The sequence below is a fragment of the Bombina bombina genome, chromosome 3 (genome assembly GCF_027579735.1).
Source record: "Bombina bombina isolate aBomBom1 chromosome 3, aBomBom1.pri, whole genome shotgun sequence".
Taxonomy (NCBI): domain Eukaryota; kingdom Metazoa; phylum Chordata; class Amphibia; order Anura; family Bombinatoridae; genus Bombina; species Bombina bombina.
In genome coordinates this window covers 1,045,007,549-1,045,032,756 of record NC_069501.1, presented here as the reverse complement: position 1 = coordinate 1,045,032,756, position 25,208 = coordinate 1,045,007,549, and the positions used below count along the sequence as shown (strand labels likewise).

General features: G+C 40.4%; 1 protein-coding gene across 1 annotated transcript in view; it reads left to right on the top strand.

Annotated features, from left to right (window-relative positions):
- Positions 1-24,913, top strand: part of NCKAP1L (NCK associated protein 1 like) — a 605,812-nt gene extending 580,899 nt beyond the window's left edge. Inside the window, exon 31 of the mRNA XM_053708267.1 lies at positions 24,424-24,913. Coding sequence (XP_053564242.1) covers positions 24,424-24,543 — 120 coding nt within the window. The 3' untranslated portion in view covers positions 24,544-24,913. The remainder of the gene's footprint in view (positions 1-24,423) is intronic.
- Positions 24,914-25,208: the final 295 nt, after the last annotated feature.

The following is a 25,208-nucleotide window of genomic DNA, read 5'->3' as shown; positions in this document are numbered from 1 at the left end:
AGAACAGTATAGTTGTAAAGAATAAAAAACACTTGCGAATAAAAAGGCCCCCTAAAAAATACATATACTATAACCCAGAGGCAACTCTAGAGTTAATGAGGCCTTATGCAAGGCCCCTTTTGAAACACAATGATGAACCCAATACATTGATTTTTATGCATTTCCTATTTTTAAGTAGGCATTGACATAACCCAGGATGTCACTTATTCTAGACTTTTATTTCTAGCTTATAACTAGAGGAAGACTGGCATCTTTTTGCTCATGGAGCAAGTACAACCCACTAGATCAGGTATTACTAATATCCTATCAATTTTTAAATCTGATATAGGGCTAGATTACAAGTAGAGCGGTATTTTGCGTTTCTGCTATAGCAGTAACTCCGCTAGAATTAAGATTTTGTGCTAGTCGGGTTGTGCTGGTATTACAAGTTGAAAGCAAACTGTTGTTGCTCTAGCGGAAAAATCCAAACTTTGCGTCCACGTTCATATCAAAGAACAAAACCAGCTATTTCATATGCACAGAAAACCTAAAGAAGCTATTTCTGATACATTTTATTATCTGCAGCTGGTATAATAAATCATTGGATTCACATCAAGAAAAGAACAATTTTACAGTACACTGTAATAGCACTGGTACCTACCTATAAAATATAACAACCAATGGTTATTGCCACATTAGACTTTCTTTTATTTTTATCCACTTCAGTCTTTGTATTCCATGTTTTATATTAATGTTAAATTTTATACCCAAAGTAAAAAGATTGGGGAGTCATATTTCCCTTATAATAAATTCAAAATTTAACACTGCACTCCTCTCCCTCAATCTTCAAAATGTGGTTGTTGATAAAGAGGTTAGGAAGTGTAGATGGGAAATGCAATTCTTTTCCATTGTCCTTGGATCAGGGGCGTATTAAGGCATAGGCCAACAAGGCAGATTCGAGGGGGCGGCAATTTGCAGGGGATGTGGCATGGCTGCAGATAGCGGAAGTGTGGTGGCACATTTTGTGTGTTAAGTCAGTGTGTGAGACTGTACAACACAGCAGCCAGCCAGTCAGCAGTGAGTAGCTAGGAGGGAGTGAGCTGAGGCCGCAACGGAGCGTCCTGCACACGAGGAGTGACTAGTCACATGGGCTCCTCCCTCTGTCGCAACTCTCAATCATGGCCAGTTTGGCCCACCAGGCCAATAGTGCAGAGTGACTGTACAACACAGCAGCAAGTCAGCAGTGAGCATCTGGGAGGGAGTGTGCCGATGCCGTGTTGGAGCGCGCTGCACTCGCGGAGTGACTAGTCACATGGGCTTCCTCTGTCACAACTCTCAATCAGGGGTGGTTTGGCCCACCAGGCCAATGGTGCAGAGTGACTGTACAACACAGCAGCCAGTCAGCAGTGAGCATCTGGGAGGGAGTGAGCCGAGGCCCTGCTCGCGGAGTGACTAGTCACATTGGCTTCCTCTGTCACAACTCTCAATCATGGCCAGTTTGGCCCACCAGGCCAATGGTGCAGAGTGACTGTACAACACAGCAGCCAGTCAGCAGTGAGCATCTGGGAGGGAGTGAGCCGATGCCGTGTTGGAGCGCCCTGCACACTCGGAGTGACTAGTCACATGGGCTCCCTCTGTCGCAGCTCTTAATCAGGGCCGGTTTGGCCCATTAGGCCAATGGTGCAGAGTGACTGTACAACACAGCAGCCAGTCAGCAGTGAGCAGCTGGGAGTGAGTGAGCCGAGGCCCTGCTCGCGGAATGACTAGTCACATGGGCTTCCTCTGTCACAACTCTCAATCAGGGGCGGTTTGGCCCACCAGGCAAATGGTGCAGAGTGAATGTACAGCACAGCAGCCAGTCAGCAATGAGCAGCTGGGAGGGAGTGAGCGGAGGCCATGACGGAGCGCCCTGCACACTCGGAGTGACTAGTCACATGGGCTCCCTCTATCGAAACTCTCAATCAGGGCTGGTTTGGCCCCACCAGGCCAATAGTGCAGAGTGACTGTACAACACAGCAGCCAGTCAGCAGTGAGCAGCTGGGAGGGAGCCGAGGCCGTGACGGAGCACCCTGCACACGCGGAGTGACTAGTCACATGGGCTCCCTCTGTCGAAACTCTCAATCAGAGCCGGTTTGGCCCCACCAGGCCAATAGTGCAGAGTGACTGTACAACACAGCAGCCAGTCAGCAGTGAGCATCTGGGAGGGGCTGTGATGATGCTGTGTTGGAGTGCGCTGCACTCGCGGAGTGACTAGTCACATGGGCTTCCTCTGTCACAACTCTCAATCAGGGGTGGTTTGGCCCACCAGGAAAATGGTGCAGAGTGACTGTACAACACAGCAGCCAGTCAGCAGTGAGCAGCTGGAGGGAGTTAGCTGAGGCTGTGATGGAGTGCCCTGCAGACGCGGAGCTGTGACCATGCCAACTGTAAGTTAGTACTTTGGGGGTGAATCGGCTGCTGCCTGGGCTTACTATATCTATGTGAATGCACTGCAACCAACTTACAAGTGACACACACTACACAGACTCACTTTCGACTCTCACTTGCTTCAAGTGAATGAGTCTCAAGTGATTGTGGGTCTGTGTACTGTGTTTCTGACTTAGAAAATTCACTCCACTCCAAGGCACTAGCAGTGGCACTGTGGCAGCCAATATACATATACAGGGCTGGTTGTTGTCTAAAATATACCATGTCCCTGCATTAGGTGCCATATAAAATATATTATGTACCTGCAGTAGGTGCTATATAAAAATATATTATGTACCTGCATTAGGTGCTATATAAAATATATTGTGTTCCCCTGCTTTAGGTGCTATATAAAATATATTGTGTCCCTGTTTTAGGTGCTATATAAAATATATTGTCCCTGCTTTAAGTGCTATATAAAATATATTGTGATTTGTGTCCCTGCTTTAGGTGCTATATAAAATATATTGGCCTCTATTTATCAAGCCGTCAACCGCAAATACGCTGGAATTCCGCAGCGTATTTGTGGCGAGGCTGATTCGCCATAGTTATCAAGCCCTACAGACCGTCAAAAGTAGAATTTAGTGATGTAACATACGATCCGCCGGACTCAGTCCGACACAGATCGATGCTTACGTCACTCCAGATGTTCTGAACGCAAGTTCGGCACAATCTGACTACTTTTGGAAGTTATCAAAGAACAACCAGGTACGCTTGCCACTATTCCGGCCCAGTGTACCTGGTTTTCAATCCGCTGCCCTGGAGGCGGCGCATCCCATAGTAATCAAAGGGAGTCTGACAGCAGCGAAAGCTCATGTTCGCTGCTGCCCGATATCCCATTGATTCCTATGGGAAATGTATACACCTAACACCCTAAATCTCGTGAGCTATAGGAGGTATATTGATGACATTATTTTTGTGTGGAGAGGGACATCTACTGAACTGGATAAATTCATTGCAGATATGAACCAAAATGATATAGGAATTAGCTTCACACATACCATCAGCAAAGAAAAAATCACATTCCTAGATCTGGATATAGAGATTATTGAGAAAGAGGTGGTCACTAAAACACACTTCAAAAAAGTAGACGCCGATAATCTAATACATTTCAATAGTTGTCACTTAAACAAGTGGAAGGAAAATATTCCCATAGGTCAATGCCTTAGGATAAAACGTAATTGCTCAAAAACCTCAGATTATTTAGAACAAGTAGAGATATTTGAGAAAAAAGTTGTTGATAGAGGGTATGACCCACAGATAATAAGGAGAGCAAAAGAACAGGTAGATCAAAAAGAGAGAAGTAGCCTGCTCACATATAAAAATAAAGAATCTAACACCAAAGATTATGGAGAAGACAAAGAAGGAAAAATTAATGTTGCATTAATTACTGACTATAACTGTGATCATTACTCCTTACAAAAAATAATTAAAAAACACTGGCACTTGGTTCAAACAGAAAATCTGAAAATTATTTATAGAAAAGCCAAAAATTTCAAAAAGATACTAGCTCCCAGTGAGTTTAAACAAACACAAAAAAACCTACAGTAGAGAAAGATTTATCAGGAAATAAACTAGCAGGCTTTTTTCCCTGTTTTGGTTGCAGATCTTGCAAGTTTAGTAGCAAATGCAAGAAAACCATATCAAGTAAAATGGTTTGATACATCACATAAAGGAAACCATCAGATGCCAAGATAAAGGGGTTATTTATATTATACAATGCACATGCCAGTTGCAATATATAGGAGAGACCACCAGGACCCTGAGGGAGAGCATATGTGAACATTTATCATGTATAGATAGAGGGAATCTGGAGACACACTTATATACCCATTTTAGGGAAATACATAAAAATAATTTAAAAGACTTCACCTTTTGGGGCATAAAGAAGTTAAAACCTGAATGGACAGGGGGGAATTTTGAAGAAAAACTCCTAAGAAAAGAGGCAGAGTTAATTTATAACATGCAGACCCTCCATACTTCAGGATTGAATTCTGAATTAGATCTCTCCCCTTTTCTCACCTCATAAACATAAGAATAAAAATAAAAAAATAAGAATTATTATTCATTATATTAAAAGGACCATAAAAGCTATTTAAAACTTGAGATAGCTCCCAGATTAGGAAAGTTTAAAAAAAAATCCGTCTTCATAAAGCCTGCTGGTGAAACGCATAGACGTTATACAAATTAAAATCAAGAACTGGACAACAGCTCTACCATCCCCTGCATAATCTCAGATCCATTTGAGTACAGGGGAATAGAGTGCTATCAAACGGCCGTTTGTATACCGAAGTCTGAGTTCCTGTAAACACGCTGGAGAGTGCACCGCAAGTATTTACCCTAAGAAGCTGCCGCTGAAGCAAATACCTAAGACACCGCGGCCAAAGACACTCCAAGCCGAGGAAAAGTGTTCGACACAGGAATCCCATACACGCAGGAGCGTGTTCTAGGTTTCCAATTCCAGGCGAATCTTGTATCGTACAAGTTTGGAAGACAGAGAAGAGGCCCAATAATTTACCGGTAAGGTAGATTGAAGCACCGTTGGACACTAAAAGTGTCCGAAGATCCTGTAAGCCCTCATCTAAATTGACACACATAGTGAACACCTGCTATCACTGATATTATTGCAATTTGCAAGATATAAAGACACTATAGTGCAATAAGACTGTGTTCATCTAACCAGCGGCAGTGAGAAGCAACATTGTATCGGACTGCACTAATACAGACACTCTTTAAGTTTTGTTACATTTTGGAATACCCCTTCTTACTACCACATAATCTTAGGTGGAAATATTGTTAAGTGCATTATTTTCCCTCCACTTGCTGTAAGCTTTATATTAAGGTGTAATTTCGATCAGAGCTTATCATTATTAAATTGTATGTACATATTTATTTTAAACTATTAACCAATTTTAGGGAGACGTCCCGCCTTCTGTTTTAAGCTATTAATAAATTGTATTTTTTGTGTAAAATTGTATCAGTCTCCATATTATCCTTATAGCTTTTTTAGCGCTCCTAAACTAAATCCTTTGATGTTGTTTACCTGTACTTTATTGGTTAATCATAGGGAAGATTACCTGTGAAGGAGCTTTAGGATATTATACTTGGCGCTCTTCTTAGTATACTTTCTTACACCTAACACCCTAACATGTACCCCAAGTCTAAAAACCCCTAATCTGCCCCCCTACACTGCCGCCACCTACTTTATACTTATTAACCCCTAAACTGCCGCTCTGACACCGCCGCAACTAAACAAAATGTTTAACCCCTAAACCGCCGCTCCTGGACCCCGCCGCAACTAAATAAAATGTTTAACCCCTGAACTGCCGCTCCCGGAGCCCACCGCCCCCTACATTAAACTTATTAACCCCTATCCTGCCCCCCCTACACCGCCGCCACCTACATTAAACTTATTAACCCCTATCCTGCCCCCCCTACACCGCCACCACCTACATTAAACTTATTAATCCCTATCCTGCCCTCCCTACACCGCCGCCACTATATTAAAGTTATTAACCCTAACACCCCCCTAACTTAAATATTATTTAAATTAATCTAAATAAAATTACTATTATTAACTAAATTATTCCTATTTAAAACTAAATACTTACCTGTAAAATAAACCCTAAGCTAGCTACAATATAACTAATAATTACATTGTAGCTATTTTAGGGTTTATTTTTATTTTACAGGCAACTTTGTATTTATTTTAACTAGGTACACTAGTTATTAAATAGTTATTAACTATTTAATAACTACCTTGCTAAAATAAAGACAAATTTACCTGTAAAATAAATCCTAACCTAAGTTACAATTACACCTAACACTATACTACAATTAAAAAAAAAAAAAAAAAATTAAATAGAATTAACTAAAATTAACTAAAGTACAACCCCCCCCCACTAAATTACAGAAAATAAAAAAATTACAAGAATTTTAAACTAATTACACCTAATCTAAGACCCCTAATAAAATAAAAAATCCCCCCAAAATAATAAAATTCCCTACCATATACTAAATTACAAATAGCCCTTAAAAGTAATCAGCTCTTTTACCTGTAAAAAAAATACAATCCCCCCCAACATTAAAACCCACCACCCACACACCCAACCCTACTCTAAAACCCACCCAATCCCCCCTGAAGATCACCCTACCTTGAGCCGTCTTCACCCAGCCGGGCACAAGTGGATCTCCAGACCGCCATAAGTTTTCATCCTATACGGGCAGAAGAGGACATTCAGACTGGCAGAAGGCTTCATCCAGACGGCATCTTCTATCTTCATCCATCCGGAGTGGAGCGGGTCCATCTTCAATCCATCCTCTTCCATCGACGTCCTAACACTGAATGAAGGTTCCTTTAAATGACGTCATCCAAGATGGCGTCCCTTGAATACCGATTGGCTGATAGAATTCTATCTGTTCTGATCAGCCAATAGAATGCAAGGTCAATCCTATTGGCTGATTGGATCAGCCAATCGGATTGAACTTCAATCCGATTGGCTGATTGCATCAGCCAATAGGATTTTTCCTACCTTAATTCCGATTGGCTGATAGGATTCTATCAGCCAATCGGAATTCAAGGGACGCCATCATGGATGACGTCATTTAAAGGAACCTTCATTCAGTGTTAGGACGTCGATGGAAGAGGATGCTCCGTGTCGGATGGATTGAAGATGGACCCACTCCGCTCCGGATGGATGAAGATAGAAATGCTGCCTGGATAAAGCCTTCTGCCGGTCTGGATGTCCTCTTCTGCCTGGATAGGATGAAGACTTCTGCCAGTCTGGAGGTCCACTTATGCCCGGCTGGGTGAAGACGGCTCAATGTAGGGTGATCTTCAGGGGGTTAGTGTTAGTTTTTTTTAAGGGGGGATTGGGTGGGTTTTAGAGTAGGGTTGGGTGTGTGGGTGGTGGGTTTTAATGTTGAGGGGTTATTGTATTGTTTTACAGGTAAAAGAGCTGATTACTTTGGGGCAATGCTCCGCAAAAGGCCCTTTTAAGGGATATTTGTAATTTAGTATAGGGTAGAGAATTTTATTATTTTGGGGGGCTTTTTATGTTATTAGGGGGCTTAGATTAGGTGTAATTAGCTTAAAATTCTTGTAATTTTTTTTATTTTCAGTAATTTAGTGTTTTTTTTGTACTTTAGTTAATTTTAGTTAATTGTAATTAGTTTTATTTAATTGTAGTTAATTTATGTAATTAATTTAATGATAGTGCAGTGTTAGGTGTAATTGTAACTTAGGTTAGGTTTTATTTTACAGGTAATTTTGTCTTTATTTTAATAACTTTTTAATAACTATATTACCTAGTTAAAATAAATACAAAGTTGCCTGTAAAATAAAAATAAATCCTAAAATAGCTACAATGTAATTATTAATTATATTGTAGCTATCTTACGGCTAGATTTGGAGTTTTGTCGGTAACGACCCGAAAATCTAACGCCGGCTTTTTTCTGGCCGCACCATAAAAATAACTCTGGTATTGAGAGTCCACATAAAGGCTGCGTTAGGCTCCAAAAAAGGAGCGTAGAGCATTTTTAACGCAGCTTCAACTCTCGATACCAGAGTTGCTTACGCAAGCGGCCAGCCTCAAAAACGTGCTCGTGCACGATTCTCCCATAGGAAACAATCAGCTCCTAACGCAGCCCCATTGTTTGCTATGCGGAAACACTTCCTACGTCTGCACCTAACACCCTAACATGTACCCCGAGTCTAAAAACCCCTAACCTTACACTTATTAACCCCTATTCTGCCGCCCCCGCTATCGCTGACCCCTGCATATTATTATTATTAACCCCTAATCTGCCGCTCCGTAAACCGCCGCTACTTACATTATCCCTATGTACCCCTAATCTGCTGCCCTAACATCGCCGACCCCTATATTATATTTATTAACCCCTAATCTGCCCCCCACAATGTCGCCTCCACCTGCCTACACTTATTAACCCCTAATCTGCTGACCGGACCTGAGAGCTACTATAATAAAGTTATTAACCCCTAATCCGCCTCACTAACCCTATAATAAATAGTATTAACCCCTAATCTGCCCTCCCTAACATCACCGACACCTAACTTCAATTATTAACCCCTAATCTGCCGACTGGAGCTCACCGCTATTCTAATAAATGTATTAACCCCTAAAGCTAAGTCTAACCCTAACACTAACACCCCCCTAAGTTAAATATAATTTTAATCTAACGAAATTATCTCTTATTAAATAAATTATTCCTATTTAAAGCTAAATACTTACCTGTAAAATAAATCCTAATATAGCTACAATATAAATTATAATTATATTATAGCTATTTTAGGATTAATATTTATTTGACAGGCAACTTTGTAATTATTTTAACCAGGTACAATAGCTATTAAATAGTTAAGAACTATTTAATAGCTACCTAGTTAAAATAATTACAAAATTACCTGTAAAATAAATCCTAACCTAAGTTACAATTAAACCTAACACTATACTATCATTAAATTAATTAAATAAAATACCTACAATTACCTACAATTAAACCTAACACTACACTATCAATAAATTAATTAAATACAATTCCTACAAATAACTACAATGAAATAAACTAACTAAAGTACAAAAAATAAAAAAGAACTAAGTTACAAAAAATAAAAAAATATTTACAAACATAAGAAAAATATTACAACAATTTTAAATTAATTACACCTACTCTAAGCCCCCTAATAAAATAACAAAGACCCCCAAAATAAAAAATGCCCTACCCTATTCTAAATTACTACAGTTCAAAGCTCTTTTACCTTACCAGCCCTGAACAGGGCCCTTTGCGGGGCATGCCCCAAAGAATTCAACTCTTTTGCCTGTAAAAAAAAAAACCATACAATACCCCCCCCAACATTACAACCCACCACCCACATAACCCTAATCTAACCCAAACCCCCCTTAAATAAACCTAACACTAAGCCCCTGAAGATCTTCCTACCTTATCTTCACCATACCAGGTTCACCGATCCGTCCTGAAGAGCTCCTCCGATGTCCTGATCCAAGCCCAAGCGGGGGGCTGAAGAGGTCCATGATCCAGCTGAAGTCTTCATCCAAGCGGGAGCTGAAGAGGTCCATGATCCGGATGAAGTCTTCATCCAAGCGGGAGCTGAAGAGGTCCATGATCCGGATGAAGTCTTCTATCAACGGCATCTTCAATCTTCTTTCTTCCGGATCCATCTTGCAGACCTCCGACGCGGAACATCCTCTTCTCCCGACGCCTACTAGCCGAATGACGGTTCCTTTAAGGGACGTCATCCAAGATGGCGTCCCTCGAATTCCGATTGGCTGATAGGATTCTATCAGCCAATCGGAATTAAGGTAGGAATATTCTGATTGGCTGATGGAATCAGCCAATCAGAATCAAGTTCAATCCGATTGGCTGATCCAATCAGCCAATCAGATTGAGCTCGCATTCTATTGGCTGTTCCAATCAGCCAATTGAATGCGAGCTCAATCTGATTGGCTGATTGGATCAGCCAATCGGATTGAACTTGATTCTGATTGGCTGATTCCATCAGCCAATCAGAATATTCCTACCTTAATTCCGATTGGCTGATAGAATCCTCTCAGCCAATCGGAATTCGAGGGACGCCATCTTTGATGACGTCCCTTAAAGGAACCGTCATTCGGCTAGTAGGCATCGGGAGAAGAGGATGTTCCGCGTCGGAGGTCTGCAAGATGGATCCGGAAGAAAGAAGATTGAAGATGCCGTTGATAGAAGACTTCATCCGGATCATGGACCTCTTCAGCTCCCGCTTGGATGAAGACTTCATCCGGATCATGGACCTCTTCAGCTCCCGCTTGGATGAAGACTTCAGCCGGATCATGGACCTCTTCAGCTCCCGCTTGGATGAAGACTTCAGCCGGATCATGGACCTCTTCAGCCCCCCGCTTGGGCTTGGATCAGGACATCGGAGGAGCTCTTCAGGACGGATCGGTGAACCTGGTATGGTGAAGATAAGGTAGGAAGATCTTCAGGGGCTTAGTGTTAGGTTTATTTAAGGGGGGTTTGGGTTAGATTAGGGGTATGTGGGTGGTGGGTTGTAATGTTGGGGGGGGGTATTGTATGTTTTTTTTTTACAGGCAAAAGAGCTGAACTTCTTGGGGCATGCCCCGCAAAGGGCCCTGTTCAGGGCTGGTAAGGTAAAAGAGCTTTGAACTTTAGTAATTTAGAATAGGGTAGGGCATTTTTTATTTTGGGGGTCTTTGTTATTTTATTAGGGGGCTTAGAGTAGGTGTAATTAGTTTAAAATTGTTGTAATATTTTTCATATGTTTGTAAATATTTTTTTATTTTTTGTAACTTAGTTCTTTTTTATTTTTTGTACTTTAGTTAGTTTATTTCATTGTAGTTATTTGTAGGAATTGTATTTAATTTATTTATTGATAGTGTAGTGTTAGGTTTAATTGTAGGTAATTGTAGGTATTTTATTTAATTAATTTAATGATAGTATAGTGTTAGGTTTAATTGTAACTTAGGTTAGGATTTATTTTACAGGTAATTTTGTAATTTTTTTAACTAGGTAGCTATTAAATAGTTCTTAACTATTTAATAGCTATTGTACCTGGTTAAAATAATTACAAAGTTGCCTGTCAAATAAATATTAATCCTAAAATAGCTACAATGTAATTATAATTTATATTGTAGCTATATTAGGATTTATTTTACAGGTAAGTATTTATCTTTAAATAGGAATAATTTATTTAATAAGAGTTAATTAATTTCGTTAGATTAAAATTATATTTAACTTAGGGGGGTGTTAGTGTTAGGGTTAGACTTAGCTTTAGGGGTTAATACATTTATTAGAATAGCGGTGAGCTCCGGTCGGCAGATTAGGGGTTAATAAGTGTAGGCAGGTGGAGGCGACGTTGTGGGGGGCAGATTAGGGGTTAATAAATATAATATAGGGGTCGGCGGTGTTAGGGGCAGCAGATTAGGGGTACATAAGGATAACGTAGGTGGCGGCGCTTTGCGGTCGGCAGATTAGGGGTTAATAAGTGTAGGTAGGTGGAGGCGACGTTGTGGGGGGCAGGTTAGGGGTTAATAAATATAATATAGGGGTCGGCGGTGTTAGGGGCAGCAGATTAGGGGTACATAAGTATAACGTAGGTGGTGGTCGGCAGATTAGGGGTTAAAAAAATGTAATCGCGTGTCGGCGATGTGGGGGGACCTCGGTTTAGGGGTACATAGGTAGTTTATGGGTGTTAGTGTACTTTAGGGCACAGTAGTTAAGAGCTTTATGAACCGGCGTTAGCACAGAAAGCTCTTAACTACTGACTTTTTTCCTGCGGCTGGAGTTTTGTCGTTAGATGTCTAACGCTCACTTCAGCCACGACTCTAAATACCGGAGTTAGAAAGATCCCATTGAAAAGATAGGATACGCAATTTACGTAAGGGGATCTGCGGTATGGAAAAGTCGCGGCTGAAAAGTGAGCGTTAGACCCTATTTTGAGTGACTCCAAATACCGGAGGTAGCCTAAAACCAGCGTTAGGAGCCTCTAACGCTGGTTTTCACGGCTAACGCCAAACTCCAAATCTAGGCCTTAGGGTTTATTTATAGGTAAGTATTTAGTTTTAAATAGGAACTATTTAGTTAATAATAATAATATTTATTTAGATTTATTTTAAATATATTTAAGTTAGGGGGTGCTAGGGTTAGACTTAGGTTTAGGGGTTAATTACTTTATTATAGTGGCGGCGGTGTAGGGGGGGCAGGATAGGGGTTAATATATATAATGTAGGTAGCGGTGGGCTCCGGGAGCGGCGGTATAGGGGGTAAAACAGTATAGTATAGTGTGGGTGCTTAGTGACAGGGCAGCAACAAAGCTGCGAAGAAGCCGAAGAGCAGCGAGATCGATGACTGTTAGTTAACAACAGTCCGCTGCTCATTGCACCGTACTTGGTGCGCGGCTTTTTGACAGCTTCCTTGATAAATTTGGCATACTCAGGTCCGCGGCTGCGATGTTAGGCGAGCGTATTGGTGCCGGCGAATGCTAGAAAGTAGACAGCTTGATAAATAGAGGCCATTGTGTCCCTGCTTTAGGTGTTATGAATATATACATACATTTTCTCTTTCTATATGTATAAATATATGACAGGCATACATGATCTCAGAATAAAACTTATTTTGCACTTTTTTTCTGCTAGATAGATTAGCTATTTCATCAATACTTAAAAATAATTCTAACAATTATATTCTATCACACATCATTGCAAATTCTTAAATTTCAGTTTGGTCCCTAAAAGTATGCAAAAGCCAGTGCTCTAAAGTAAATGTCCTTATCGGCAATGCAAAATAAAGTTTTCATTTTCAATTCACCAACTTTACCAACAAAATGATCACAAGTTAAAAATGAATTTGTCCTTAAAACTTCCAAAATCATCATAAAAATAAAATGATATTGTTTACCAGATCACTCTTACTTTCAAGATCAAAAACACAGTTGCATTTACTGCATTAGAATATTATAATATTCAATACAGACTGAATTAAATTTATCTTAGTTACGTTTTTAAATGATTGGGGGGAAAAAATCAAATGAAGAATAATATCTCTGGATACGAGAAAATTATCTGAAATTAATATTTCTCTGTATAGCTTTGCTACAAACATTGCAAACACTGCTGCTATATAACATAATATAGTATATATAGATCACACCTGTTTGTAACAGCATAAATCAGTTTAACAGTTATGAGTATTGAAAAAAAACAAACTACATATTTGAGAATTTGTTTTCTACTCCACATGTGGGAGCTACTTTGTTATATTTTGACTTTGACACTTTCTATTACTGGATATATGCTGCATATTTTTATCTAAAACTAGGAAATATCTATGTATATATATATGAGAGCAATATAAGAGTTGTCTGTACTGGGATATGTATAATTAATAACACTGTCAATTTGTTAGCATTGTTTGCTCTGTTTTTCAATCTATCAACTCACCCCTTGGAAAAACCGCTTGAGTATCTTTATATAATCTTATTTACTGTGGCCAGTGAAGGACAAATAGGAGCAAGCTCCGGCTTTGATCAGCCAATCACTGTGTAGAATTTTGTAGGGACAGTCTCTTGTGAAATTAGGGGAAAAAAAAGAAAAAGAAATTGAAAATGTATTATAGCTGTGGTTTTACATTAGTTTGTCCTATCATTTACAACATACAACATCTGTGCATAGGCGATAGTGCTACAGCCTTACATATGACTCTGAGATATTCTGTCAGATGCACTATTGCTATTGGGGCGACAATCCTGATGAGGACAAAATTAGAATGATGTGTTGAGTAGGGTTGCCACCTGTCCCTTAAAATACAGAACACTTATAAGTTACACATGCTGCAGGGTGTGCAGGAAGGAATATGAATAGTGATGTCCAGAAACACAATACATGTTCTTCCCTGCACACCCTGCACCATGTGTAACTCATAAGTGTCCAGGAAAACATGGCTGAGGTGGCAACCCTAGTGTTGAGTGTGTGTGAGTTTGCTTATCCAACCAAGTGGCAAAATATGTGAAAAATATCACATTAAAATGTTTATTAGTGATTTCACAATTTCTCAGGGCATGTTCATACTATGACTGTCTGTGCACCCAGTCAATAGCAATGATTCAACTAGGGTTGCCACTTCAGCCATGTTTTCCTGGACACTTATGAGTTACACATGCTTCAGGGTGTGCAGGGAGGAACATGTATTGTGTTTCTGGACAGCACTATTTATATGCACTATAGGGAAACATGGCTAAGGTGGCAACCCTAGATGCAGGCGATAGCTGGATTGGTGCGCTGCATGATGATACCATCCCTTCCCCAGAATATTGCTACTTGCTCTGAACACCTATATCTCCCTGCCAACAAAGCTGGGTAACTTGCTGAGCTTTTAAGTAATTTGGTTTAAAAATAAATATTGTTAATTGGGATATTGGATGCTTTTTTCCTTTTGGTACATTTTGTTTCTCTATCAAAAGAGCCAATTCAATTAAAATGATACGCTCTATATTCAATGTCTATTAAATGCAAGTGACAATTAATTTTCTATAAAGGTGAATAAAATAAATAGGTTCTATAAGCATGGTTAAATTTGTAGAAAGTGGTCAATTAAACTGCTAATTCCATCAGTGTGTTTTCCATACTCTCCAGAACGCTGTGCACTCGCTGTGAAAGAGGTAATGAATTTTTGGCCTTTCCCTGAGTAGTTCTGTATTATCACAGTGGGAATTAGAATGACCAAAGCTGTCTAAATCAATAAATGTTATTTACAAAACCTTCTTTCATTTATCTACATATGAAGACACATGATAATTCTTTATATCTATTTACTGACAACTAAATATCAACCACTGGGAACGAGAGCACATCTTTTCATCTGCACTCAACAGGGATTTTGTGTAAGATTATTTTTCCTTTGTAATGCAGTCATGCGATTTTGTATTTACTCGTTCATCCTTCCCTTATCAAAGTATACTATAATATATTTTAGCAGCACAGAACAATAAAACAGAATTGTAAATAAAAAATGGATTTTTGAGTATGTTAATATCAAATGCCTTGAATTATATATCTGTTTAGCAGCCAATAGGTTAAAGCGGTTTTAGCAAAACTGCGCTGTCAGTGAGGTTTAAAAACTAATCTTCACGGATGCAAGCAGAGTCATCAGTATTCAGGCCAGCAAGCAGTGTTAGAACCAATACAGATACATTTTTATATTCATAAACATAAATTAAACTTGCAGATTTGAAAGCAGGGAATGAACCTGCACAAATAATTTACAAGGGCATCTGCAGCAGTATTAGTTAGGTAACATAACAATAAACTTCCATGGATCAAACAAGACTTTGGAGGATTTAAATGCAAATAGAGACTGCCATGGTGCTCTTATATTTTTTTTCAGAAAAGGTTGACAACATTACAACAGACAATTTAGTAATATTTATATGATCCATTAATGAATTACAACCCTAAAAGGTTGAAAGGTATTGTCTCTTTAAGTCTGCTCACTTCTATGTTAATTAATGGTAACAAGCACCAATAGGAATTGTGTTTTAGGTATATATCGATCATTTGTGACTTTGTCAGGTTATGTCTATGAATAAGGCTTGCGGGTTGAAACGCGTAAGCCAAGTGCTTGCTGCATTAGATTGGCATTTTTTATTGCGTTGTTTCCACAATAAATGTACTTAAAAGCGCTTTTGTATGACTCGCTGGTTTGATACATATAACATTACAGCAGTCTCATAAAATATTGTGCACATTAAGATTTATTAGTGTAATATGATCTCGCTTTACCAAATGTGACTTTAATTGGTTATGCCACAATCGTTCAAGTAATGGCATTTTTTTTTAAATACACATATATTGCACAGTGTTTTAAAACAGAATGCGGGGGTTGTACATTTTTATATCATGGGGCACGTGATCAGATGATGCGCAAGTTATTGATCATCTGATTACATCGCTAGCAACGGGTGCCACCATGGTGTAACCTAGGTCTGCTTCTTTGCTGAGGCCAAGTAAGCCAAACTCCCTAGAGAGGCCAAAAAGCAAAATCTGTAACCTATTCATTCAAAATGCTGCAAATTGCTTCACCTGTGCAACGGTTCAGCTATAATGAAAACCTGACCTGTTGGGGGTACTTGAGGACCGTGGTTGAGAAACACTGCACTAAAGCCACAGCTTATCTGCAATGTGTTGATTACCTGGAGAATAAAGCACACACACTCTGCTCACTGACACACACCGTATATGTGCATACACTCTGCTCACTGACACACACAGTATATGTGCACACACTCTGCTCACTGACACACTATATGTGCACACACTCTGCTCACTGACACACACAGTATATCTGCACACACTGCTCACTGACACACACAGTATATGTGCACACAATCTGCTCACTGACACACACAGTATATGTGCACACACTCTGCTCACTGACACACACAGTATATGTGCACACACTCTGCTCACTGACACACACAGTATATGTGCACACACTCTGCTCACTGACACACACAATATATGTGCACACAATCTGCTCACTGACACACACAGTATATGTGCACACACTTTGCTCACTGACATGCACAGTATATGTACACACACTGCTCATTGACACACGCAGTATATGTGCACACACTTTGCTCACTGACACACACAGTATATGTGCACACACTCTGCTCACTGACACACACAGTATATGTGCACACAATCTGCTCACTGACACACACAGTATATGTGCACACACTTTGCTCACTGACATGCACAGTATATGTACACACACTGCTCATTGACACACGCAGTATATGTGCACACACTTTGCTCACTGACACACACAGTATATGTGCACACACTTTGCTCACTGACACACACAGTATATGTGCACACACTTTGCTCACTGACACACACAGTATATGTGCACACACTCTGCTCACTGACACACACAGTATATGTGCACACACTCTGCTCACTGACACACTTTATTTTGTTTATTTTTCTCCTGTTAAGTGTAGTCAGTCCACGGGTCATCCATTACTTATGGGATTATATCTCCTCCCTAACAGGAAGTGCAAGAGGATCACCCAAGCAGAGCTGCTATATAGCTCCTCCCCTCTACGTCACACCCACTCATTCTCTTGCACCTAACTAATAGATAGGACGTGTGAGAGGACTGTGGTTGTTAAACTTAGTTTTTATTTCTTCAATCAAAAGTTTGTTATTTTAAACAGCACCGGAGTGTGTTGTTTTTTCTCAGGAAGCATTAGAAGAAGAATCTACCTGAGTTTGTGTATGATCTTAGCGGTCGTAACTAAGATCCACTTGCTGTTCTCGGCCATTCTGAGGAGTGAGGTAACTTCAGAACAGGGGATAGCAGGCAGGGTTCACCTGCAAGGAGGTATGTTGCAGTATATTATTTTCTAAGGAATGGAATTGACTGAGAAAATACTGCTGATACCGATGTAATGTAAGTGCAGCCTTAAATGCAGTAGTAGCGACTGGTATCAGGCTGATATGTATGTATGTTTACACTGAGGTATTTTTGGGGAATGGAACTTCACTAAGAAAATACTGTATATATTTAAGTAATATTTGAGCCTCCACTGCAGTGAAAGCGACTAGCAGCAGGCTTATTAATAACATTTCATAATTTCATTTTTAAAACGTTTACTGGCATGTTAATCGTTTTTTTCTGAGGTACTTGGTGATAAAACTTTATGGGCATGATTTTTACCACATGGCTGTTGTTTGTTTCTGAATAAAATCAGTTTACTGAGCTTCCCCACTGTTGTAATATGAGTGGGAGGGGCCTATTTTAGCGCTTTATTGCGCAGTAAAAATTCAGTCACAGTCTTCCTATTTCTTCCTCCATGATCCAGGACGTCTCTACAGAGCCCAGGGGTCTCCAAAACTAGTTTTGAGGGAGGTAATCACTCACAGCAGACCTGTGAGAGTGTGTTTTGACTGTGATAAAAACGTTAATATTAAATTGTTATCCGTTTTTGGGTACTAAGGGGTTAATCATCCATTTGCTGGTGGGTGCAATCCTTTGCTATCTTAATGCATTTACTGTGAAAATTTGGTTGCTATAACTAATTTGGTTCATTGTTATTTCAACTGTGACAGTTTTTTGTGCTTCTTAAAGGCACAGTAACGTTTTTTATATTGCTTGTAAATTTATTTGAAAAGTATTTTCCAAGCTTGCTAGTCTCATTGCTAGTCTGTTTAAACATGTCTGACACAGATGAATCTCTTTGTTCAATATGTTTAAAGGCCAATGTGGAGCCCAATAGAAATTTTTGTACTAATTGCATTGATGCTACTTTAAATAAAAGCCAATCTGTACATGTAAAGAAAATTTCACCAGACAACGAGGGGGAAGTTATGCCGACTAACTCTCCTCACGTGTCAGTACCTTCGCCTCCCGCTCAGGAGGTGCGTGATATTGTGGCGCCAAGTACATCAGGGCGGCCCATACAAATCACTTTGCAAGACATGGCTAATGTTATGACTGAAGTACTATCTAAATTGCCAGAATTTAGGGGTAAACGCGATCACTCTGGGGTAAGAACAGAGTGTGCTGATAATAATAGAGTCATGTCTGATACTGCGTCACAATTAGCAGAACATGAGGACGGAGAGCTTCATTCTGTGGGTGACGGATCTGATCCAAGTAAACTGGACTCAGACATTTAAAATTGTAAATTTAAGCTTGAGAACCTCCGTGTATTAATAGGGGAAGATATTAGCGGCTCTGAATGATTGTAACACGGTTGCATTTCCAGAGAAAATATGTAGGCTGGATAAATAGTTTGCGGTACCGGCGTGTACTGACGTTTTTCCTATACCTAAAAGGCTTACAGAAATTGTTAACAAGGAGTGGGATAGACCCGGTGTGCCTTTTTCACCCCCTCCTATATTTAGAAAAATGTTTCCAATAGATGCCACCACACGGGACTTATGGCAGACGGTCCCTAAGGTGGAGGGAGCAGTTTCTACTCTGGCTAAGCGCACCACTATCCCGGTGGAGGATAGCTGTGCTTTTTCAGATCCAATGGATAAAAAGTTAGAGGGTTACCTTAAGAAAATGTTTGTTCAGCAAGGTTTTATATTACAACCCCTTGCATGCATTGCGCCTGTCACGGCTTCGGCGGCATTCTGGTTTGAGTCTCTGGAAGAGACCCTTAGCTCAGCTCCATTGGATGAGATTATAGACAAGCTTAAAGTCCTTAAGCTAGCTAATTCATTTATTTCTGATGCCGTAGTACACTTAACTAAACTTACGGCTAAGAACTCCGGATTCGCCATTCAAGCGTGTAGAGCGCTGTGGCTTAAATCCTGGTCAGCCGATGTGACTTCTAAATCTAAATTGCTTAACATCCCTTTCAAAGGGCAGACATTATTCGGGCCCGGTTTGAAAGAAATTATCGCTGACATTACTGGAGGTAAGGGCCATGCCCTGCCTCAAGACAGGGCCAAACCAAGGGCTAAACAGTCTAATTTTCGTGCCTTTCGTAACTTCAAGGCAGGAGCAGCATCAACTTCCTCCGCTCCAAGACAGGAAGGAACTGTTGCTCGCTACAGACAGGGCTGGAAACCTAACCAGTCCTGGAACAAGGGCAAGCAGGCCAGAAAACCTGCTGCTGCCCCTAAGACAGCATGAAGAGAGGGCCCCCGATCCGGAAACGGATCTAGTGGGGGGCAGACTTTCTCTCTTCGCCCAGGCTTGGGCAAGAGATGTCCAGGATCCCTGGGCGTTAGAGATCATATCTCAGGGATATCTTCTGGACTTCAAAGCTTCTCCTCCAAAAGGGAGATTTCATCTTTCAAGGTTGTCAGCAAACCAGATAAAGAAAGAGGCGTTTCTACGCTGTGTACAAGACCTTTTACTAATGGGAGTGATCCACCCAGTTCCGCGGTCGGAACACGGACAAGGGTTTTACTCAAATCTGTTTGTGGTTCCCAAAAAAGAGGGAACCTTCAGACCAATCTTGGACTTAAAGATCCTAAACAAATTCCTAAGAGTTCCATCGCTCAAAATGGAAACTATTCGGACCATCTTACCTATGATCCAAAAGGGTCAGTACATGACCACAGTGGATTTAAAGGATGCCTACCTTCACATACCGATTCACAAGGATCATTACCGGTATCTAAGGTTTGCCTTCCTAAACAGGCATTACCAGTTTGTAGCTCTTCCCTTCGGGTTAGCTACAGCTCCAAGAATCTTTACAAAGGTTCTGGGCTCTCTTCTGGCGGTACTAAGACCGCGAGGAATAGCGGTAGCTCCGTACCTAGACGACATTCTGATACAAGCGTCAAGTTTCCAAACTGCCAAGTCTCATACAGAGTTAGTTCTGGCATTTCTAAGGTCGCATGGGTGGAAGGTGAACGTAGAAAAGAGTTCTCTATTGCCACTCACAAGAGTTCCCTTCTTGGGGACTCTTATAGATTCTGTAGAAATGAAAATTTACCTGACAGAGGACAGGTTATCAAAACTTCTAAATGCTTGCCGTGTCCTTCATTCCATTCAACACCCGTCAGTGGCTCAATGCATGGAGGTAATCGGCTTAATGGTAGCGGCAATGGACATAGTACCTTTTGCACGCCTGCATCTCAGACCGCTGCAATTGTGCATGCTAAGTCAGTGGAATGGGGATTACTCAGATTTGTCCCCTATGCTAAATCTGGATCAAGAGACCAGAGATTCTCTTCTATGGTGGCTTTCTCGGCCACATCTGTCCAGGGGGATGCCCTTCAGCAGGCCAGATTGGACGATTGTAACAACAGACGCCAGCCTGCTAGGTTGGGGCGCTGTCTGGAATTCCCTGAAGGCTCAGGGATCATGGACTCAGGAGGAGAGACTCCTTCCAATAAACATTCTGGAATTAAGAGCAGTTTTCAATGCCCTTCTGGCTTGGCCTCAGTTAGCAACTCTGAGGTTCATCAGGTTTCAGTCGGACAACATCACGACTGTGGCTTACATCAACCATCAGGGAGGGACAAGGAGTTCCCTAGCGATGATGGAAGTCTCAAAGATAATTCGCTGGGCAGAGTCTCACTCTTGCCACCTGTCAGCGATCCACATCCCAGGTGTGGAGAACTGGGAGGCGGATTTCCTAAGTCGCCAGACTTTTCATCCGGGGGAGTGGGAACTTCATCCGGAGGTGTTTGCCCAACTGCTTCAGCATTGGGGCAAACCAGATCTGGATCTCATGGCGTCTCGCCAGAACGCCAAGCTTCCTTGTTACGGATCCAGGTCCAGGGACCCGGGAGCAGTACTGATAGATGCTCTTACAGCACCTTGGGTTTTCAACATGGCTTATGTGTTTCCACCCTTCCCGATGCTTCCTCGATTGATTGCCAGGATCAAACAGGAGAGAGCATCGATGATTCTAATAGCGCCTGCGTGGCCACGCAGGACCTGGTATGCAGATCTAGTGGACATGTCGTCCTGTCCACCTTGGTCTCTGCCTCTGAGACAGGACCTTCTGATTCAGGGTCCTTTCAAACATCCAAATCTAATTTCTCTGAGGCTGACTGCATGGAGATTGAACACTTGATTCTATCAAAGCGGGGATTCTCGGAGTCAGTGATTGATACCTTAATACAGGCTAGGAAACCTGTTACCAGGAAATTTTACCATAAAATATGGCGTAAATACTTATATTGGTGCGAATCCAAGAGTTACTCATGGAGTAAGGTTAGGATTCCTAGGATATTGTCTTTTCTACAAGAAGGTTTAGAAAAGGGTTTATCTGCTAGTTCGTTAAAGGGACAGATCTCAGCTCTGTCTATCCTTTTACACAAACGTCTGTCAGAAGTTCCAGACGTTCAGGCTTTTTGTCAGGCTTTGGCCAGGATTAAGCCTGTGTTTAAGACTGTTGCTCCGCCGTGGAGCTTAAACTTAGTTCTTAACGTTCTGCAAGGTGTTCCGTTTGAACCCCTTCATTCCATTGATATCAAGCTGTTATCTTGGAAAGTTCTGTTTTTAATGGCTATTTCCTCGGCTCGAAGAGTCTCTGAGTTATCGGCCTTACATTGTGATTCTCCTTATCTGATTTTTCATTCAGACAAGGTAGTTCTGCATACTAAACCTGGGTTCTTACCTAAGGTAGTCACTAACAGGAATATCAATCAAGAGATTGTTGTTCCATCATTGTGCCCTAACCCTTCTTCAAAGAAGGAACGACTTCTGCACAATCTGGACATCGTCCGTGCCCTGAAATTTTATTTGCAGGCAACTAAGGATTTTCGTCAAACTTCTTCCCTGTTTGTCGTTTATTCTGGACAGAGGAGAGGTCAAAAAGCTTTGGCTACCTCTCTCTCTTTTTGGCTTCGTAGCATAATACGTTTAGCATATGAGACTGCTGGACAGCAGCCTCCTGAAAGGATTACAGCTCATTCTACTAGAGCTGTGGCTTCCACTTGGGCCTTTAAGAATGAGGCCTCTGTTGAACAGATTTGCAAGGCTGCAACTTGGTCTTCACTTCATACTTTTTCAAAATTTTACAAATTTGACACTTTTGCTTCTTCGGAGGCTGTTTTTGGGAGAAAGGTTCTACAGGCAGTGGTTCCTTCCGTGTAAAGATCCTGCCTTTCCCTCCCGTCATCCGTGTACTTTTAGCTTTGGTATTGGTATCCCATAAGTAATGGATGACCCATGGACTGACTACACTTAACAGGAGAAAACATAATTTATGCTTACCTGATAAATTCCTTTCTCCTGTAGTGTAGTCAGTCCACGGCCCGCCCTGTTGTTTACGGCAGGTCTAAAAAATTTTTTTACTTAAACTCCAGTCACCACTGCACTCTATAGTTTCTCCTTTCTCGTTTGGTTTCCGTCGAATTACTGGGTGTGATGTAGAGGGGAGGAGCTATATAGCAGCTCTGCTTGGGTGATCCTCTTGCACTTCCTGTTAGGGAGAAGATATAATCCCATAAGTAATGGATGACCCGTGGACTGACTACACTACAGGAGAAAGGAATTTATCAGGTAAGCATAAATTATGTTTTTTAGAAAGAAAAGCACTGCTGGTTCAAATGGGCAGTCATCTGAAGGGTGGGGCTTTATTAAAGGGGGGGGGTCTAGCGCCCCAACAGTTTCAAAATTCACCAGTCACCACTGCTCAGGAGCACTGTCTGGGCAGATAAAGCTCAGAATCGGAGTGGGTTTATGCAGACTGTGGACAGGTTTGGTTGTTCTGGTTGCAGGGTTTGCATTGTCTAAGGTCTTATACAGAGAAAACAGTACATAAATGAAAATGAGACATTATATCTGAATGGTTAACAATTCAACCATTCCAAAAAAGTAAGAGAAGTCAGCAACATTTAATAATAAGCCAAATCAATCTTTATTTAAACATTTATTTTAAATAAGTTCACTGAATGCATAGCACAAATAGTACAAATGAATAGTAACATAAAAACACAAAACAAGTGCTCTCTCAGTACAGAACTAGGTAGGGAAATACATTTATAGACCACAGTGTCTAAACAATAGTCCCCATTGTTGTAGTAGTGAATCGTAAACTTGTGGTGTCAATTGCTGACATTACTAGAGAACTTGTTGCTGTACATTCACTCAGCATACCAATATGGGGACTATTGCTTAGACACTGCAATCTATGTATCTCTTAATCTTCCTATTTCTGTACTGATAGCATGTTTCTTATACAGGCCAAAATAACAATAGTTCATATATGCATGCTTTGGTAGTAAACCAATTTTAAGGTTGATCATAGTCCTTTAACAAAAACTCATAAAATGATTTATCTCCAAAAATCTCAATAGACTTTAGTGGTGATTTTCTGTTGAAAACCACATCAAATATTTTTTTCTAAATTGTGATCGACTACATTATTTGTAATCATTGCTGTAACTATTGCTGGTATACTAACACCTGCAGTTGAACAACATAAGATAACGTAGATCCCCAATTGTATTCCCGGTGCAGACACTACCCACCTGCATGGTAGGATCTAAAGACGGCAGGGGTATTGCTCTAGCTCTACTGTATTATTATTTTTTTATATCAAACTATGCAGGGGATTTAATTTTCACCCAACATAAAATTACACTGTAACAGGATTTTTTTTTCAATTTAATTTTAGCACTTTAGTCAAAGATACTGGTGTAAATGGCTTCTTGTGACAGCAAACGTGAGGAGGAGGCATGACCTGTGATGTTAACAAACTGCTTTTACAAAACAGATAGAGCAAGTGATCTTTTTTTTTTCAATTTCAAGGCATTTCTGTTTTATAGATTGCTCTTGTAAAGGGAGAATTGAGATGGTGAAACCTAATTGTTGGTGTCATTGTTACAAGAAGAAAGTGATTTTGAAAGGGCTGATTCACTCTCTCCCAGGATTCTAGCATCACAATTATGTTACATTCTGCTGCTTTCCCTGCTTTGTTTAACTGTCTGTCTGACTTTATATTTCTTTTTCTTTCAGATTGTGGAGGAATCCTCATTCCTCACAGTGGACATGCTGGAGACCTGTTTTCCTTATGTACTGCTTCGGAATGCTTACCACGAAGTCCATAGAACCTGCCAAGCTATGACATCAACATAATTCCAAGATGCAATGATGTGCCTGCCTCTGTTCCTAAAGACAATGCTTTAAGGGACATTATATAGACGTCCCTAACTGGCCTCTTCATAGAAGATAAAAGATACTTTCAAATTAGTTTGCAAAATGGCATTACTTTGTGGAGAATAAAACATGACACTTCTTTTTTTCACTATATATATATTGGGATATTTTTCCAAGGCTATTTTTGCTTCGAATATATCTTTATAGCTATCATTTATTGATTGATGTCCTTATAATAAATCTACATTACTCAATTGATAAAATACAGCTATGCAAACGTATATAGAAATGTACTGAATATTTCTATTTTTCCTTTTATTATATAATTAAAGATGAAAATTAGATAAAACCAAGTGACATCATTTAGCTTTCATCTGTTTTTTTAAGAGCTGACATTTTGTAATTAATGATGCAATAAGGTGATATGAACATGTAAATATATGATTAACATCAATCAGTTTACTTAATTTCTTCTGTACATTCTCTACAATGCAAACCCCAGTCTTCCTCTGACATGTAGACTTCATGGAGTAATACCAGGCATGTTCCTTATATTTATAACTTTATGCATATGACTCTATCATGTACTATTAACAGATTCTTCTGTTTTGCCACCACTCTTCTGGAAAGGGTTTCCACAAGAT